Source organism: Chanos chanos, chromosome 2 (genome assembly GCF_902362185.1).
Source record: "Chanos chanos chromosome 2, fChaCha1.1, whole genome shotgun sequence".
Taxonomy (NCBI): domain Eukaryota; kingdom Metazoa; phylum Chordata; class Actinopteri; order Gonorynchiformes; family Chanidae; genus Chanos; species Chanos chanos.
Genome location: NC_044496.1, coordinates 17,139,206 through 17,157,327, shown reverse-complemented (window position 1 = coordinate 17,157,327; position 18,122 = coordinate 17,139,206). Strand labels below are relative to the sequence as shown.

General features: G+C 39.4%; 1 protein-coding gene across 1 annotated transcript; it reads left to right on the top strand.

The window, feature by feature from the left end:
* Window positions 1–1,810: 1,810 nt before the first annotated feature.
* On the top strand, window positions 1,811–16,704 carry LOC115804607 (mucin-5B-like; the record flags this gene model as incomplete). The annotated part of the gene is made up of 29 exons (XM_030765118.1): window positions 1,811–2,076; window positions 2,335–2,449; window positions 2,635–2,725; window positions 2,812–2,918; window positions 3,920–4,136; window positions 4,565–4,690; window positions 5,000–5,117; window positions 5,314–5,452; window positions 5,662–5,772; window positions 6,173–6,242; window positions 6,506–6,643; window positions 6,854–7,018; window positions 7,139–7,233; window positions 7,381–7,507; window positions 7,814–8,069; window positions 8,273–8,323; window positions 8,591–8,696; window positions 8,907–9,058; window positions 9,174–9,312; window positions 9,496–9,606; window positions 9,706–9,885; window positions 10,034–10,273; window positions 11,412–11,568; window positions 11,705–11,833; window positions 12,632–12,782; window positions 12,872–12,915; window positions 13,350–13,481; window positions 15,009–15,077; window positions 16,508–16,704. Coding segments are annotated over 29 exons (3,999 nt in total), but the record flags the coding sequence as incomplete, so codon positions are not given.
* Between the last annotated feature and the right edge of the window lie 1,418 nt (window positions 16,705–18,122).

Below are 18,122 nucleotides of genomic sequence, written 5' to 3'. Positions count from 1 at the left end.
TTGAAGAAAGCAGTACAAAATGGTGGGACCATCTCATTAAAAAAGAAAAAAGAACTTGTATATCAGACCAGTGCAAATGACTCATACAGAGAATACTCAGTGTGTACCAAAGAAAAAAGTAAGCAAGGTTTTTCATGCATTTTGAGTCACAAGCGTTTGATACTATTGTGTAAATGCCCTGTAATCGATAAGAAAGACAATGGGAAATGTCTGCTGGGGTAAGAAGTGAAGGACATAATTCATAATTAATCTCTTGCTTGTTACACACCTGTGCAAATATGACAGTGTCCAATATGAGTCAACATGAGATAAGTACATAAAATACACACAACAAAAAACAAAAATGCCAGAGGACTAGTCCACGCTTTATTTTCTCCTTTTTTTCCATGGTAATTTCTAAATGACACCTTAAGAAAATGATTTAAGTTAAAATAAGATTTTCCCCATCTTTTTAGCCCTTTCTTTATTTTCAAACCATTTAGTAAATCAATTCAAACTGTAAGGCAGATCATTATCAGTGACATGTGAAAGTGTTCAACATCCAAACAGAGAAGATTTTGTAACATTAATTTGGGTTTTCTGCAATGAGACACAATGAGAAAAAGGAAAATTAAAATTTAAGATGGTGTCTATAAAACTGAAGAATATGAGGCGCTGGCATTTTGAGTAGGAGCCAAGTTCTGCCCCAGGCCACACCTTTGCTCCACATCCTCTTACTCTGTGCCCCTTATACAAAGCCAGCTGGTATAAAGACCAGGACACAGGTAACTACTGCACTTAGACACCTTTGGAAAACCATACAGCCCCAGGATGGGGACATCTAAAGAGCCATCAACATGGTTGATCACATGGATAACACTATCCATTGGATTAAGGACATCAATGACAGGTATAAGAATGTCATATTTTTGCTTGGTGTGCTTTGAAAATGTGTTCTTTTTAAAACAGTGTGGGGTAGAATTGAATGTGTTATTTTGGTTAATATGTAATTATATGGCAGGACTGCATTGTTTGATCAATGTGGGACCTTAAAGAAATATCGCTGTCCTGTTCTACAAGTTCCACACAGAGAAAAGAGACCTAGCTCTTTCCATTGTGATAGGCTTAAATCAGAGATATGACCTGTGACTGAACAAACATGTGTTGAAGAATGAGGATTTTCTTATTGGGAAAGTAAACTATTCTTGGTTGCATAACTAAGAATTTGAGCATTACCTTGACTTTCACTATTCCTTCAGCTGATACTTCAAATGTTAACATCATCCCTCCGGCGGCCAAGATACCTGTGATATCAGGTAAGGAGGATTACATATGTAAGATGAGTGATTGCTTCGTGTATCTTGCAATAAGGTTGAAACACAACATATTTTAGATAAGAAATGTTCTTGAAAGAGATTTAAATATATTGGATCACCAGTGCTCCCAGAGTGTTAAGATATTAGTTTATCAAATGAATACAACAGAAACACTAAAATAGCTGATCGCTTTTTGGATCTAAGAAAGGGCGCAAAACATTTGGTGTGATAAAGTTTAGTATTCTGTAAACAAACCATTAATCTGAAGTTCCAAGAAAATTGTAACACTCAGGAACAACATCTGTTTTGTTTTTGAGAGGAATTTCCACAATATTCCTATTATTACACATATAGCATTTAGCAGTAACTTTATATGAGTCTGACCAATGTCTCAGGATTGCTCTTTGTTGGCTAAGACACATTTGGGTGAATTGTTATTTAATACATCAGTTTGCCTCACATGGTCATGCCCCAGAGACAGGAAGTATTAATTTGTTATTTGGTGTCACTTATCCCTAGGTGTGAGTCCAGCTCATAATGAGCGAGTCTGCAGCACATGGGGTAACTACCACTTCAAAACCTTTGATGGGGACATCTTTCAGCTGCCATCTACATGCAACTACATTCTGGCCTCTCAGTGTGGGAGCAGTTATGACGATTTTAATGTCCAGATGAGGCGTCAGGTGGTGAATGACAAACCTACCATCAGTAAGATCACAATGAAGCTGGAGGGGACAGTGTTGGAGATCACCAAGTCCTCCATCAGTGTGGAGGGGAAAACGTATGTATCACAAAACAAATAAACTAATCAAAAATATCTTCCACAAATGCCTCACACTGCAGTTAATGTGGAAAGCCTAAATGGCATTTGAGATGCCTATCCCACAATATTTGTACAACTAATAGCTTTTATAAAACTGCAGCAATGAAAGTAGCCGTGGAACATACAGTAAGAATTCAGTAGAAAACATCTTATTTTAGACCAATAATTAAGGTTTTATTTGGTATTTAGAGTGAATCCATGTCTTTTTGCTCTCAGGGTGACCCTTCCATATAGTCACGGAGGAGTTCTTATTGAGAAAAGTCCCTCTTACATTAAAGTCATGGCCAAGCTTGGACTGGTGGCATTGTGGAATGAGGATGACTACTTGATGGTAAAATAATAATAATAATAATAATGATAATAATAAAAAAAACCTCGGGATTTCTTGTCAGTACATTTATCTCACACACACTTCAGTGGCATTGTCTTACTCTATAAGTCTAAAAGATCTGTTTGGATACTGTGGCTTTGAAATTTATAGGTATAGTATATATTGAGGTTGTCTTTTTTTTTCAGGTTGAATTAGACAACAAATACAAAAATCAGACTTGTGGTCTGTGTGGAGACTTCAATGGAGTTCAACTCTACAATGAGTTCTTTAAAAACGGTAAAAAGAAGAGAAAGAAAAAAGAGAAAAAAAGTCAAGGCTTTATATATGCTACGATATTAACATAATGTTTTTCCTCGTATAAGGTGTAAGGATTTCTACATCTGACTATGGACAGTTCTGCAAAATGGATGGTCCTACAGAAAGCTGTACTGAACAACTGCCAACCTCAGATAAGACATGCAGCAATCTGGTATGGGCTGTTACAAGATACTATCTATGTGAGATTGAAACTGAATACTAGCATAGGTTTAGCTATTCGAGATGTGATTACAAACTTCAAGGATCTCAAGAGAAACATTACTTCTTAATAGACAAGAAGACCCAGTTAGGTCCATCATCAGACTTTAGATGCACATGTGCTTTTACATATACACTATTGTACAAATCTGTAAAGGCTGTATAGCCAGTCGCAGTGAGAAGTACTTACTGCCAGTCATTGACTACAGTTTAGCAAGGGGGTGACCACAGCCACTCTAATCACAAACTCAGCCACCTGCCTAGCCAGATGTTTTATTGCTTTTTGTTGAAACAGTTTTCCTCTGATTTTGTGAAAATACAATCGAAAAGCAGAAAAAAAGTTTGGCAAGAAGACTGAGACTTAGCTTAAAACTGATGAGAGAATTAGCACAGATTTCTGCAGGCTACTGCTATCATCTTGTATCTTACGGTATCTGCCATAGCAAGATAGCAGGCTTAATCTAATTAATTTTCCAATTACTATTACCAGTTTTGAGAAGTACTTACTATTTCATGGCCAGGCATAAAAAGGCAGGAACTGAACATAATCGTTAACAGCAGTAAATTTAATTTTTATTTAAGTAAGCAATTAAATAGGTTACGTTGATGCAATGGTAAGCTACAATAAAATACCTTGCTCCTTGAAATTTGCATAATTTTTCACATAGCCTACCTTCAATTTGTCATCTAACATGTTGGATGACTAAGTGCATACCAGCCTTAACATGGCCTGTTCAGTGTTACAAAGTTCAAGTTGCTGGCATATATGAAAGAATACGACTAAATGCAAATACAAAGTATCTTAATTAGATATGTGTAATATCCTTGGTTTTTGCTTTGTTTCTTTCTGTACTTATATATAATGGATTCTTCTCTCGTGTACTATTAAGCTGACATTACATCCGTATGTGTGCCTGGCTAATAGTTTGGACTCTCTGTTTCTGACCACTCCAGACATCAGTTTGTGAACAGCTGCTCACCGGTCCAGCTTTCAGTGGCTGTAAAGACTTGGTGGCTCTTGATTCATTTGTCAAGGCCTGTGAGGCGGACATGTGTCACTGCAATGACAGCTCCAGTTCCTTCTGCCTGTGCAACACCATCTCTGAGTACTCACGCCAGTGCATTCATGCAGGAGGAACACCTGAAGAGTGGAGGACAGAGCAGTTCTGCAGTAAGTGCGATCATCACTTTGTGTACACTCATCACCTATTTACATACACAACACTCACAACTTTTGGTGACATTGTCAAATATGAGATGCATAAAAACAAACAGAATTACTCACACTCTTGTTAAAGATAGTGAAAGTGCTGTTTGATTCTTGAACATGTAGGAAATATTCTACTCCTTATGTGTACAAGTGACCTGTCACAAACCAAAGAAAATACAATCGCAAATTTATACGCCTCAAATGTCCTCTTTGTGATACTCCCAGTCAGATTAATTTGAGGAAATAAAACGTAGCTGAATCAGTAAGACTGGTTTGGCAGTTTTTGTTTCTGTCTGAGGTACATTTCTTTTCCAGGTAAAGGTGCAGGGGAGCATGTTACTTGTAATCTAGAACAATTTATTATCTTTATTGTTATTCTTATTTTACAGGAAAATCTTGCCCTAATAACATGGTGCATCGGGAGTGTGGCAACCCATGTGTGGACACCTGCTCAAACCCTGATGGAGGAAATGTGTGTGAGGAACACTGCATCGATGGGTGCTTCTGCCCCACAGGTATCATAAGTTTGTAGAAAATTATAGATTTCAGCTTCATTAATAGCAATTGATTCAACAATGTTTGTGGTAGATATGTAGAAACAATGAGCATTTTAAAAGATTTTGTGCATATGATAATAAGGATTTTAAGCCTTCTCTGAAAGTTAAAAGTATGAAGAGAACAATAAACTGGAAAGTGTTCAAATTATGCTGCCATGTTTTATCAGCTATTTTGGTTTTTGATGAAACCAAATTAAACACTAAATTAAAAGAATGAGATGCACCACAGATGTGATGTAACTTGTGTGTCATGTACCTCTCCTTAAGGCTATGTACTTGATGACCTCACCAATAGAGGTTGCATTGCTGTGAATGAGTGTCCATGTCTCCACAATGGAACAATATACAAACCTGGTCAATCCTATTCAACCAACTGTAAAGAATGGTGAGCAGGTGTTCTCTTAGAAACATATTGCATGATGTATAGATCTACACAAATGTAACAGACAAAATCCAGTAAAATCCACGCTCCTTGTTTTGTGACAAGTTTTTTTCATCACTTGTGATGTTTAACATTTAGTGAGCCCTACATCTCCTCATATTTCATTCACATAACTTATAATGAAATATTTTCTGTTCAGCACTTGTATTTCGAATCAGTGGAGCTGCGTTGAAAAGGATTGCCCTGAGACTTGCTCTGTAGAGGGTGGGTCCCATATTACCACCTATGATGGGAAGGTGTACAACTTCCATGGAGACTGCACCTATGTTCTCACTAAGGTCTGTTTTCAGAGTTCCATTGTTAAAACTTGCTTAGTCTACATACATCATGTAAAATGAGCAATTTTTATGCAGTTTCAAGTAATATGAATTCATGTCTGTCACTTTTTGATTTGATACAATGCATGCAGTTTCCAGTTTTTTTGCGATGCAAAAAGTTTACAAACTGACAGTTTCATCAGTACCACTATCAAAATAATGGTTTTCAGGGATCAAATGGGACTGATTTCACAGTTTTGGGAGACTTAATAAAATGTGGCCTAACAGAAACTGAGACCTGTCTGAAGGCTGTTACTCTGGCTATATCAGGAGGATCAACAGTAAGTAAACCCTCTCAAACCAGCAGGGAATCTTCATGTTTTAGTTGATACTGTATCAGTTAATCCAGATCCTATTAAAAGATTTTGTAGCTCTATATCAAACATAGCAGGTAAATCAAAACTGCAATCTGTACACTCCATATTTCATATTAACACAAAATATAAAAATGAGAACATTTCTGAAGGTTCTGAAAGCACAGGCTTCCAGAATATAATTTAGTATGCACAGTGCATGAGATTTCTTTTACATGATTTGAAGGACCTTTGTCCTGCACTTGAGATCTGTATCTGTCACATACTTTTGGAAACTAATGATTAATTTCATACCCTAGGGCTGCTGTAAATTAAAAATAAATATATGAGTTTCAGATGATGGAAAGGTTTGTAAATTGTCTTGTAGGTATTCAACATCCAATCTGATGGAAAGGTTTTTGTAAACAGAATCTATTCTCAGCTGCCAATCTCAACAGGTGGGTGACTGACATAAATTGTGTGGCATGTCAAGACTTAATACATGTTACTGCATTCCAGGAAATATGATAAAAAATGTATATCTGAATATTATTTTAATTTAAAGTTATAAGAATCAAATATTTAGTTTTAATGTCTGTTAAAGATATGTCAAAATTATTTTTAGGACCAGCGACCTTTCAGTGAAATACAGGATGAGAATAATCATTTACAGTTGCACTAAATACACTGCCCCCCTCTAAAATTCAATTTCTCTTCATAGCCGGAGTGAATATTTTTAAACCTACAACATTTTTCATCGTCGTCCAGACCTCCTTTGACATGAAGTTAGAAATCCAACTCATACCAACTATGCAGGTTTACATAACTTTGGGAGTCTCTCACAAGCAGACAACAAGTGGTGGGTTAAATGCACATATTAAAATCTGTCATATTTAACTCAGAGTGTCTAAATATGAAGTTTGTTCAATGCATGCATCTTTGTCTCTCTTTATACACAGTGTCTTTGCACGCAATTTTTTACTGCTTTTTTATTGTCAGAGCCTCTACATATAAACCTTTCATCATGTGTTTACTGCTGGATAAAATAATTTCTGCATTCTTCTGTCAGGTTTGTGTGGTAATTTCAATAATGTCCAGGCCGATGATTTCACGACCATGAGTGGAGTGAGGGAAGGCACAGGTGTGGGTTTTGCTAACACTTGGAAAACTAGAGCCAACTGCCCTGATGTCAAGAGCAGTTTTGAAAATCCCTGCAGCCTGAGTTTGGAAAATGGTACAGAATTATACCTCTCCTTCATTTGTCACAATATTTTTGTTTTATTGTTGTCAAGAATAATGTCCTGTTGAACAAATAATCAAACAAGAACTCAGAGATTTCTCTTTGGCTTTTTAGAAAAATATGCCCAGCACTGGTGTTCTCTACTGTCAGACCCCAATGGGATATTTGCTCAGTGTCACAGTGAAATTAACCCAGATGTCTTCCGAGAGGTAAGTTAAAGTACTTAAAGTACTATATGTATCCTACAGACCTCTTTTCAACCTAACCTATTGTGTAGCGGCTTAGCATTAAGTTTGTCTATTGTGAAGGTTCAGGTTGACCTACTTGATATAAAATCAAAAATGTTTTTCCAACAGAACTGCTTGTATGACACTTGCAACTGTGAGAAAAGTGAGGACTGCATGTGTGCTGCCCTCTCCTCCTATGTACATGCTTGTGCTGCCAAAGGGGTCCTCCTCAGTGGTTGGAGAGATATTGCCTGCAGTGAGTGATAAGCCTAATGAACTCTCAGAACAAATATTTGTTCTTATGAAAAAGTATTAGATTAAAATATGTTTTTCTAAAATATTTTTTACAGTAGCTAAGGGCACATTTTCATTTTACATTGTAGGAACTACCTTTTAAGTGTTTTGAACTTTTTTGTAAAAAATCCACTCAACAGTTTCAGAAAAGATGCTTAAAGCGCCTGATCTAAAATAGATCTTGATCTGAAATTGAAATGTGTGCTAATGAACTTTTTGTAAATGTCCATATTATTAATGATGTATTAAAACCATTTCCTTGTCACAGATAAATATGCCACCAGCTGCCCTAGCACCATGGTCTACTCCTACAATGTCACAAACAATGATCGCTCCTGCCGCTGCCACAGTGACCCTGACTTCACCTGTGCAGCAACTTTTGAACCTGTAGATGGGTGTATATGTGCTGAGGGAACCTACTTAGATGAGGGGGGTAAATGTGTCCCGCCAACTAGCTGTTCCTGTTACTACAAGGGATCAGTGGTTCTCCCTGGGGAAGTCATTACTAAGGACAATACAATGTGGTATGTGGTACAGGCCTTTTGTTAATCTCCTTTTTAGGTGATGTCCTTTTCTACAAAAATGTTGACTTACTACTACAGTATGAGAGGATTTATGAAATGTCATTAATTTTTTCTGTTATCTGAACTCAGAGTATTTGTAATAATAGGATGTTCAGGACATGAACGTGTGTCATAAGAGTTTTTCCTCCTTGTTTTGAAATCAGCACCTGCAAGGCTGGCCAGCTTAGCTGCATTGGAGAACAAGGCAATCAGCCATGTGAGTTACTCCCACAATGTGGACAACTGAAGATTATATCCCTGCTGCTAATAGACCTAATGCATCAAGTTCATTATTTAAATACAATCACTTCTTGAGTCTATCAAATGCGCCTTAATACCTTTACATGTGATTATGCTTACTGACAGTATGCACTACAGTGGACTGTCTTATTGCATTAAAAAGGCTTTCTTTAGATCACACTTAATTTGTTTGTACAGAACTATAAGACAGTGTTGTTAAAAACATAAAAATCTTCTTTCACATCAGCTTGTCCAGGACCTATGTTTTTCTTCAACTGTTCCAATGCCGAGCCAGGATCTAAGGGGTCAGAGTGTCAGAAGAGCTGCAACACTTTAGACATGGCTTGTGTGAGTGATCTTGTCCTTACTTTGGTGCCTTAAAATGTAGTGACTGTCAGAAAATCAAATCTTGTAAACATTTCACTATGGACAGTTAAACATATAAGCATTTGAATAAGCTTTTGATACAGCTCACTATATAATTTGTTTGCTAGAATATATACAGCATCTGTAGGCGGTACCCTAACTGATATTCATCCAAAAAAACCAAACCAACAGATCAGTACAGAGTGCATCTCAGGCTGCGTTTGTCCTCATGGACTTGTGGCTGATGGCAGTGGTGGTTGCATTGAAGAGGATCTTTGTCCCTGTGTTCACAATGGCATCATCCACCAGCCTGGTGACAATATCAAAGTTGACTGCAACACCTGGTACTAATCAATCTCTTTTTGTTAGCCCCTAACATGTTATTTCCAATGTGACTTTTTTCTTGATGTTTTAAAGGAGCTATCGTAATAACCTTGACTTGATTTATTTTTGATACAGCACTTGTAAGGGTCGACAATGGCAGTGCACAACAAACTTGTGTCATGGAACTTGCACCATTTATGGGAATGGGCATTTTATCACCTTTGATGGGAAGCGATACATTTTCGAAGGAGACTGTGAATACATCCTAGCGACGGTAAACCTGAATGACAAAAAAACAGTGCATGCAAAAGACACGAGACCCACATATTTAATAACATTCTGGTTTAATATAGCTATACATTGTCAAACATTGGTAGTAATATCAATACCCATTTCATGTCCAATGAATGTGAACTGAATTTGGGTGAAGTGAGCTCCACTTTTCTGATTTACTTAGGATTACTGTGGCCATGGCAATGCCAGTGGCACATTCAGAGTCATCACTGAGAACATCCCTTGTGGAACCACAGGCACCACCTGCTCTAAGGCAATCAAGATTTTCCTCGGGGTAAGGAGTTATCCTCTTTGCAGTTTGATAGTTTAAGTGGTGAGATGAGATCTTTGACATTTGTATTTCTGGCACTAACAGCTTGTTACTCCTTTTCAGAGCAATGAACTTGTACTCACAGATTCAAGTTATCAAGTTATCAAAAGACACACAGGAGAAGACATCCCCTACCACATACACACTATAGGAATTTACTTGGTGATTGAGGCCGAAAATGGTCTGATCTTAATGTGGGACAGGAAAACAAGCATGTTCATTAAAATCAGTCCAGAATTCAAGGTGAAAATCTGTGAAACTCCATCTTTAATACTCTTTATATTCAAAAACTCCTTAAACCCAAAACTCAATTTAGTTGTTTTCTCAATGGCTACAAAGTTACCACAGTCAATATTACTGATTCTGTTATTACCTTGATTTTCCCTGACAGGGCCAGGTTTGTGGTCTGTGTGGAAATTATGATGGGAACACAAATAATGACTTCACTTTAAGAAACCAAGAAGTTGTCATCAATGCTCTGGACTTTGGAAACAGTTGGAAAGTATCTCAGAGCTGCCCGGATGCAAAGGATAATAGGAATCCCTGCATTTCCAACCCATACAGACAGTCCTGGGCTCAGAAACAGTGCAGCATCATCAAGAGTCAGATTTTTACAACCTGCCACACTCAGGTCAGTTAAATAGGAGTTCCACTGACTTCAGAATCAAACAAACATGTTTTTGCCTTTGGTTTAAAAGAATGAGACTTATATCTCAGGCCAAAATTACTGTGCCACTTAATTCACATTGAGGATCCAAGACATGGCAAAATATATGAGATGCCTGACAGAGTTTCTCAAATGCTGACAAGTATTTTTTGAAGATTGTCATCATTGTGAAAAATAACTTGTTACTTGGGCAAACACTTCAAAAGTTTCAAAATTCTAAATACGTCTGTGACATACTTCTGGTTGTATGTTGGCTTAGCTCAGAGCTGATTTATCATTTTAAGGGGACTTCTTAAATAATGGATATTTCAACTTGTATGGACAAAGGAGAGAAAGTACTTTGAGAGTAAATGACAGCATCAAAAAGGTTCAAGCTTACAGCCAGAAATGAAAGGGTTTTTCACTGTGACTATACTTATCATATGCAAAGCCTCTCTCAGTTGTGTAGACCACAACTGTAATAATTTCTAGCTGTTAGGACTGTGGGCCTCTATTTGGAGGGTCATAAAACTTGATAGTTTTGTAAGCACACATGGACTGTAGCAGAACTGTTAATATCAACTCATGACTGAGTGTAAAATCATCCTATGCAATCACCCTGTATGTTTGCTCAGTGATCTATAGACAACACATTACAGTGACAGTGCAGATGAAAATATCGCTGTTGTGGTGCAAGACTGAACACGAAGACATTTCTGGTCTTTTTTTGTTACATGATATTCAAGCTCTAGTCCCACATCTGCTGCACTGTAGACCGTTTATAGATCGCTTGTTTTTCATTTAACACTCCTCATCCTCTGCTTCAGGCAGAATCCAAGGAAACATGTATTGTATAATTTGTGCCTGCAATACAACCACTATAATTTTCCCTTCATTACCACCTCACTTTCATATGTAATTCTGAACTGACCTACTGATATCCTTTACTGGTATATGGAAGTTCTAATATTACTGTTTCCATATCCAGTTATCTCTGACTAATGGAAAAATTTAAAGGTCAAAAGAACAAAAATGGCTTAATTCATTCTGATTGTTCAGTCATAGTATAACTTTTGTTTGAAAGTATGTTTAATTTCTTGATTGTATGTACTTTCTCCTCAAGGTGGATCCCTCACCTTTCTATGATGCTTGTGTGAGAGACTCATGTGCTTGTGATAGTGGTGGAGACTGTGAATGTTTCTGCACTGCTGTAGCAGCCTATGCAGAGGCTTGTAATGAGGCAGGAGCCTGTGTTGCCTGGAGAAGTCCAACAATCTGTCGTAAGTCTTCCAATATGAGTAGAATGTAAGATTAATACAATTACTTAATACATTACTGAAACTGCTGACTAGATTATCATAATTTACAACTGAACAATACTGTACACTTCTGAGTTATTTTGTGTAAATCTTACAGCACTTTTCTGTGATTACTACAACCCACCTGGTGAGTGTGAATGGCACTACAATCCCTGTGGAGCTCCCTGTATGCAGACTTGCAGGAATCCCTCTGGTAACTGCTCCACTCAGATACCACCACTGGAAGGTATGAAGACCACATAAAAAACAAAGCGTGAACATTAACAATAATTTTCTGCACTGTACACACACACAAACACACAGGTGAACAGACAAGCTCTCCTGCATACTCAAATACACACTAAACATGTAATCAGTAAGCCAGAGCACATTTGGACTCTTTACCTGAAGTCTTTGCCTGAAAAAACACAATGCTACTATCACAAGAACCATAATAATAATAAAACTTCAAACAATGGCCCCTTAGATTAGTCATACTGATATTATGAATGAGAAAAGTTAAAAAAAAAAAAAGAACAAGGTGAAAAAACAAGCATGGAGTTGCCTTTTAATTCTTATATATACAAGAAATTTACAAGTAAAAAGATGATTAAGTGAGATTAAATAAAATAATTTTCTTTTCTAATCACAGGTTTTCCTTAAATGAAAAATGTAAAACAGTAATACACTCACAATTTTGCATTCAATTTTATGTACAGCCTCAAAAAAACAAAACAAACAAACAAAAAAAACAATAACCAAAACAGAACAAAAAAAACTGTGGGTACAAGTTTGATCAGTGCCTGAAGCGCCACCTCAATTTTATACTCCAGTGACTAAACAAGTGATGCAAGGAGATTATTTTTGAACTGTTTCTTTTTCCTTTTATTCCCTTTTTTAAAGAATTTAGAAGAAATGTAAACAAACGGTACATTTCTTCTTAGGGAAAAAATCACTAGTTTGTCTGATAGATCATCTAATGTGCCACAGCCCACTGCCAGAAAAGAAACTGTAATAATAAGAAAGGGGATTTATTTTTCTACAGGATGCTACCCTAAATGTCCTCTTGATCAGCCATTCTTTGATGAGGACACAATGAAGTGTGTGACAAGAGAGCAATGTGGCTGCTACGACACACAAGGAAAACATTTCTCCAATGGAGAAACAGTCCCCACCACAGAGAACTGTCAAACATGGTATGTTTTCATTTCAATTGAGGGAATAGTAGCATTTCATCAAAAAACAGTTTTTACTGATAAACTTTAAATTTTCTCTCTTCCTAAAGCTACTGCAGTTCTTCACAAGTAAACTGCAAATATGATGTAACAGGTAAGAATTTCTGGACTGACCTCACAAATACATTTTTTAACCTGGTTTTCATAGGATCTTGTAACTTTACACAGACTAACAATGTTTATAGATAAACTCAGATGTGCACAGCAACATTTCTGAAATATTTTTAACAGATGCTGTGAAGTAATATTGTTGTGGAGGAGGGTGGTTACCACTCTTATGGAAGTTGTACATGTATGTGTTGGATTAGTATGAGGGCAATTAGAATGATCAAGAAACCTGAAGCTACTGGAAATCTGATATAAACATCTGAGAAATTCTGTTACATACTTCTGTTTATAAGCTACTTTGTAATACTGCTGGTATGTAGAACATCCTACACCCTGAACATCATGTATGTGCGTGAAAGCTATCTGCAATTGTTTAAAGTCAACTGAACAGAAAAGCACAGTCACTGTTTCTCTTTGCAGCTTGTACTTGCTCATTCAAAGGAAACACATACTCTTACGGCCAGACCATATATAATACAACAGATGGGCTTGGTAGTTGCATCACAGCTGTCTGTGGAGAGAATGGAATTATTGAAAGGAACATGTACCCTTGTCCCTCAACTCCACCTCCAAGCACTCTGACGACCACAGCTACACCACTGACACCAACAACTGTCTTCAATTTCTCTACAAGATCAACAACAACCCCACCAACAACAACTGCAACTACAATAACATCACAACCTGTTTGTGAAGTCTGTTCCTGGACATCATGGATAAGTGTTGATTATCCAGAATATGGTCCAAATGGAGGTGATAATGAAACAATACAGAATGTGATAAAACATGGTAAAAAAGTATGTGAAAAACCAGTTGAGGCTAAGTGTCAGGCAGTATTTTATCCAGGTGTTCCACTATCACAATTAGGGCAAAAGGTGGTATGCAATAAATCAGGATTAATTTGCAAAAACATAGAGCAGACACAACCAATCTGTCTTGATTATGAAGTAAAATTCAAGTGTTGTAAATTTGAAGCATGTAAAACCACGACACAAATGTCAAGTACTGCAACAACCTCAACTCCAGTGTCAAGTGCTACAATAGCAATACATTCTACAACAACGAGCATGCATGCTTCCACAACAAAGCCCACATTTACAACAAACATAATGACTACAGCTTCATCCACTTCAACATCAACCACGCAGTCAACACCAGGCCCAGTTGTGACCACACCAATGACAACTCCATCTACGTCCACTTCAAGCTGTACAAGTTGTAACTGGTCCGATTGGCTGGATTTTGGCCCCCCAACAACAGGCCCCAAGGGTGGTGAAACTGTCTCCATTCAAAACATTTCAAAAACCTATCCTCAGATCTGTTCAGCTCCAGTTCAGGTGGAATGTAGGTCAAAACAATATCCTGGACTGACAATCTCACAGTTGGGTCAGGCTGTGGTATGCAATCCCACACAGGGACTTATTTGCCTGAACAGCGAGCAAGGCATTCAGCAACAATGCTTTGACTATGAGATTAGAGTTCTGTGTTGTGGACCATGTCAAAGCACTACCACGCCAACAACGACACAGCCTTCATCCACAAGCACCAGTGAGACAACAAGTCCTACCACCACAACAACATTTACACCTTCAACATCCACGACACAACCAACAACAGGCCCAGTTGTGAGCACACCCACGACAACTCCATCTACATCCACTTCAAGCTGTACAACCTGTAACTGGTCCGACTGGCTGGATTTTGGCCCCCCAACAACAGGCCCCAAGGGTGGTGAAACTGTCTCCATTCAAAACATTACAAAAACCTATCCTCAGATCTGTTCAGCTCCAGTTCAGGTGGAATGTAGGTCAAAGCAATATCCTGGACTGACAATCTCACAGTTGGGTCAGGCTGTGGTATGTAATCCCACACAGGGACTTATTTGCCTGAACAGCGAGCAAGGCATTCAGCAACAGTGCTTTGACTATGAGATTAGAGTTCTGTGTTGTGGACCATGTCAAAGCACTACCACGCCAACAACGACACAGCCTTCATCCACAAGCACCAGTGAGACAACAAGTCCTACCACCACAACAACGACATTTGTACCTTCAACATCAACCACGCAGTCAACACCAGGCCCAGTTGTGACCACACCAGTTACAACTCCATCTACATCAACTACTTCCACCACTGTTACAACAAGTCGTACCACCACAACAACATTTACACCTTCAACATCCACGACACAACCAACAACAGGCCCAGTTGTGAGCACACCCACGACAACTCCATCTACATCCACTTCAAGCTGTACAACCTGTAACTGGTCCGACTGGCTGGATTTTGGCCCCCCAACAACAGGCCCCAAGGGTGGTGAAACTGTCTCCATTCAAAACATTACAAAAACCTATCCTCAGATCTGTTCAGCTCCAGTTCAGGTGGAATGTAGGTCAAAACAATATCCTGGACTGACAATCTCACAGTTGGGTCAGGCTGTGGTATGTAATCCCACACAGGGACTTATTTGCCTGAACAGCGAGCAAGGCATTCAGCAACAGTGCTTTGACTATGAGATTAGAGTTCTGTGTTGTGGACCATGTCAAAGCACTACCACGCCAACAACGACACATCCTTCATCCACAAGCACCAGTGAGACAACAAGTCCTACCACCACAACAACGACATTTGTACCTTCAACATCAACCACGCAGTCAACACCAGGCCCAGTTGTGACCACACCAATGACAACTCCATCTACGTCCACTTCAAGCTGTACAAGTTGTAACTGGTCCGATTGGCTGGATTTTGGCCCCCCAACAACAGGCCCCAAGGGTGGTGAAACTGTCTCCATTCAAAACATTACAAAAACCTATCCTCAGATCTGTTCAGCTCCAGTTCAGGTGGAATGTAGGTCAAAACAATATCCTGGACTGACAATCTCACAGTTGGGTCAGGCTGTGGCATGTAATCCCACACAGGGACTTATTTGCCTGAACAGCGAGCAAGGCATTCAGCAACAATGCTTTGACTATGAGATTAGAGTTCTGTGTTGTGGACCATGTCAAAGCACTACCACGCCAACAACGACACAGCCTTCATCCACAAGCACCAGTGAGACAACAAGTCCTACCACCACAACAACGACATTTGTACCTTCAACATCAACCACGCAGTCAACACCAGGCCCAGTTGTGACCACACCAATGACAACTCCATCTACGTCCACTTCAAGCTGTACAAGTTGTAACTGGTCCGATTGGCTGGATTTTGGCCCCCCAACAACAGGCCCCAAGGGTGGTGAAACTGTCTCCATTCAAAACATTACAAAAACCTATCCTCAGATCTGTTCAGCTCCAGTTCAGGTGGAATGTAGGTCAAAACAATATCCTGGACTGACAATCTCACAGTTGGGTCAGGCTGTGGTATGTAATCCCACACAGGGACTTATTTGCCTGAACAGCGAGCAAGGCATTCAGCAACAATGCTTTGACTATGAGATTAGAGTTCTGTGTTGTGGACCATGTCAAAGCACTACCACGCCAACAACGACACATCCTTCATCCACAAGCACCAGTGAGACAACAAGTCCTACCACCACAACAACGACATTTGTACCTTCAACATCAACCACGCAGTCAACACCAGGCCCAGTTGTGACCACACCAGTTACAACTCCATCTACATCAACTACTTCCACCACTGTTACAACAAGTCCTACCACCACAACAACATTTACACCTTCACCATCCACGACACAACCAACAACAGGCCCAGTTGTGACCACACCCACGACAACTCCATCTACATCCACTTCAAGCTGTACAACCTGTAACTGGTCCGACTGGCTGGATTTTGGCCCCCCAACAACAGGCCCCAAGGGTGGTGAAACTGTCTCCATTCAAAACATTACAAAAACCTATCCTCAGATCTGTTCAGCTCCAGTTCAGGTGGAATGTAGGTCAAAACAATATCCTGGACTGACAATCTCACAGTTGGGTCAGGCTGTGGTATGCAATCCCACACAGGGACTTATTTGCCTGAACAGCGAGCAAGGCATTCAGCAACAATGCTTTGACTATGAGATTAGAGTTCTGTGTTGTGGACCATGTCAAAGCACTACCACGCCAACAACGACACAGCCTTCATCCACAAGCACCAGTGAGACAACAAGTCCTACTACCAGAACAACGACATTTGTACCTTCAACATCAACTACGCAGTCAACACCAGGCCCGGTTGTGACCACACCAGTTACAACTCCATCTACATCAACTACTTCCACCACTGTTACAACAAGTCCTACCACCACAACAACATTTACACCTTCAACATCCACGACACAACCAACAACAGGCCCAGTTGTGACCACACCCACGACAACTCCATCTACATCCACTTCAAGCTGTACAACCTGTAACTGGTCCGACTGGCTGGATTTTGGCCCCCCAACAACAGGCCCCAAGGGTGGTGAAACTGTCTCCATTCAAAACATTACAAAAACCTATCCTCAGATCTGTTCAGCTCCAGTTCAGGTGGAATGTAGGTCAAAACAATATCCTGGACTGACAATCTCACAGTTGGGTCAGGCTGTGGTATGTAATCCCACACAGGGACTTATTTGCCTGAACAGCGAGCAAGGCATTCAGCAACAATGCTTTGACTATGAGATTAGAGTTCTGTGTTGTGGACCATGTCAAAGCACTACCACGCCAACAACGACACAGCCTTCATCCACAAGCACCAGTGAGACAACAAGTCCTACCACCACAACAACGACATTTGTACCTTCAACATCAACCACGCAGTCAACACCAGGCCCAGTTGTGACCACACCAATGACAACTCCATCTACGTCCACTTCAAGCTGTACAAGTTGTAACTGGTCCGATTGGCTGGATTTTGGCCCCCCAACAACAGGCCCCAAGGGTGGTGAAACTGTCTCCATTCAAAACATTACAAAAACCTATCCTCAGATCTGTTCAGCTCCAGTTCAGGTGGAATGTAGGTCAAAACAATATCCTGGACTGACAATCTCACAGTTGGGTCAGGCTGTGGTATGCAATCCCACACAGGGACTTATTTGCCTGAACAGCGAGCAAGGCATTCAGCAACAATGCTTTGACTATGAGATTAGAGTTCTCTGTTGCGGACCATGTCAAAGCACTACCACGCCAACAACGACACATCCTTCATCCACAAGCACCAGTGAGACAACAAGTCCTACCACCAGAACAACGACATTTGTACCTT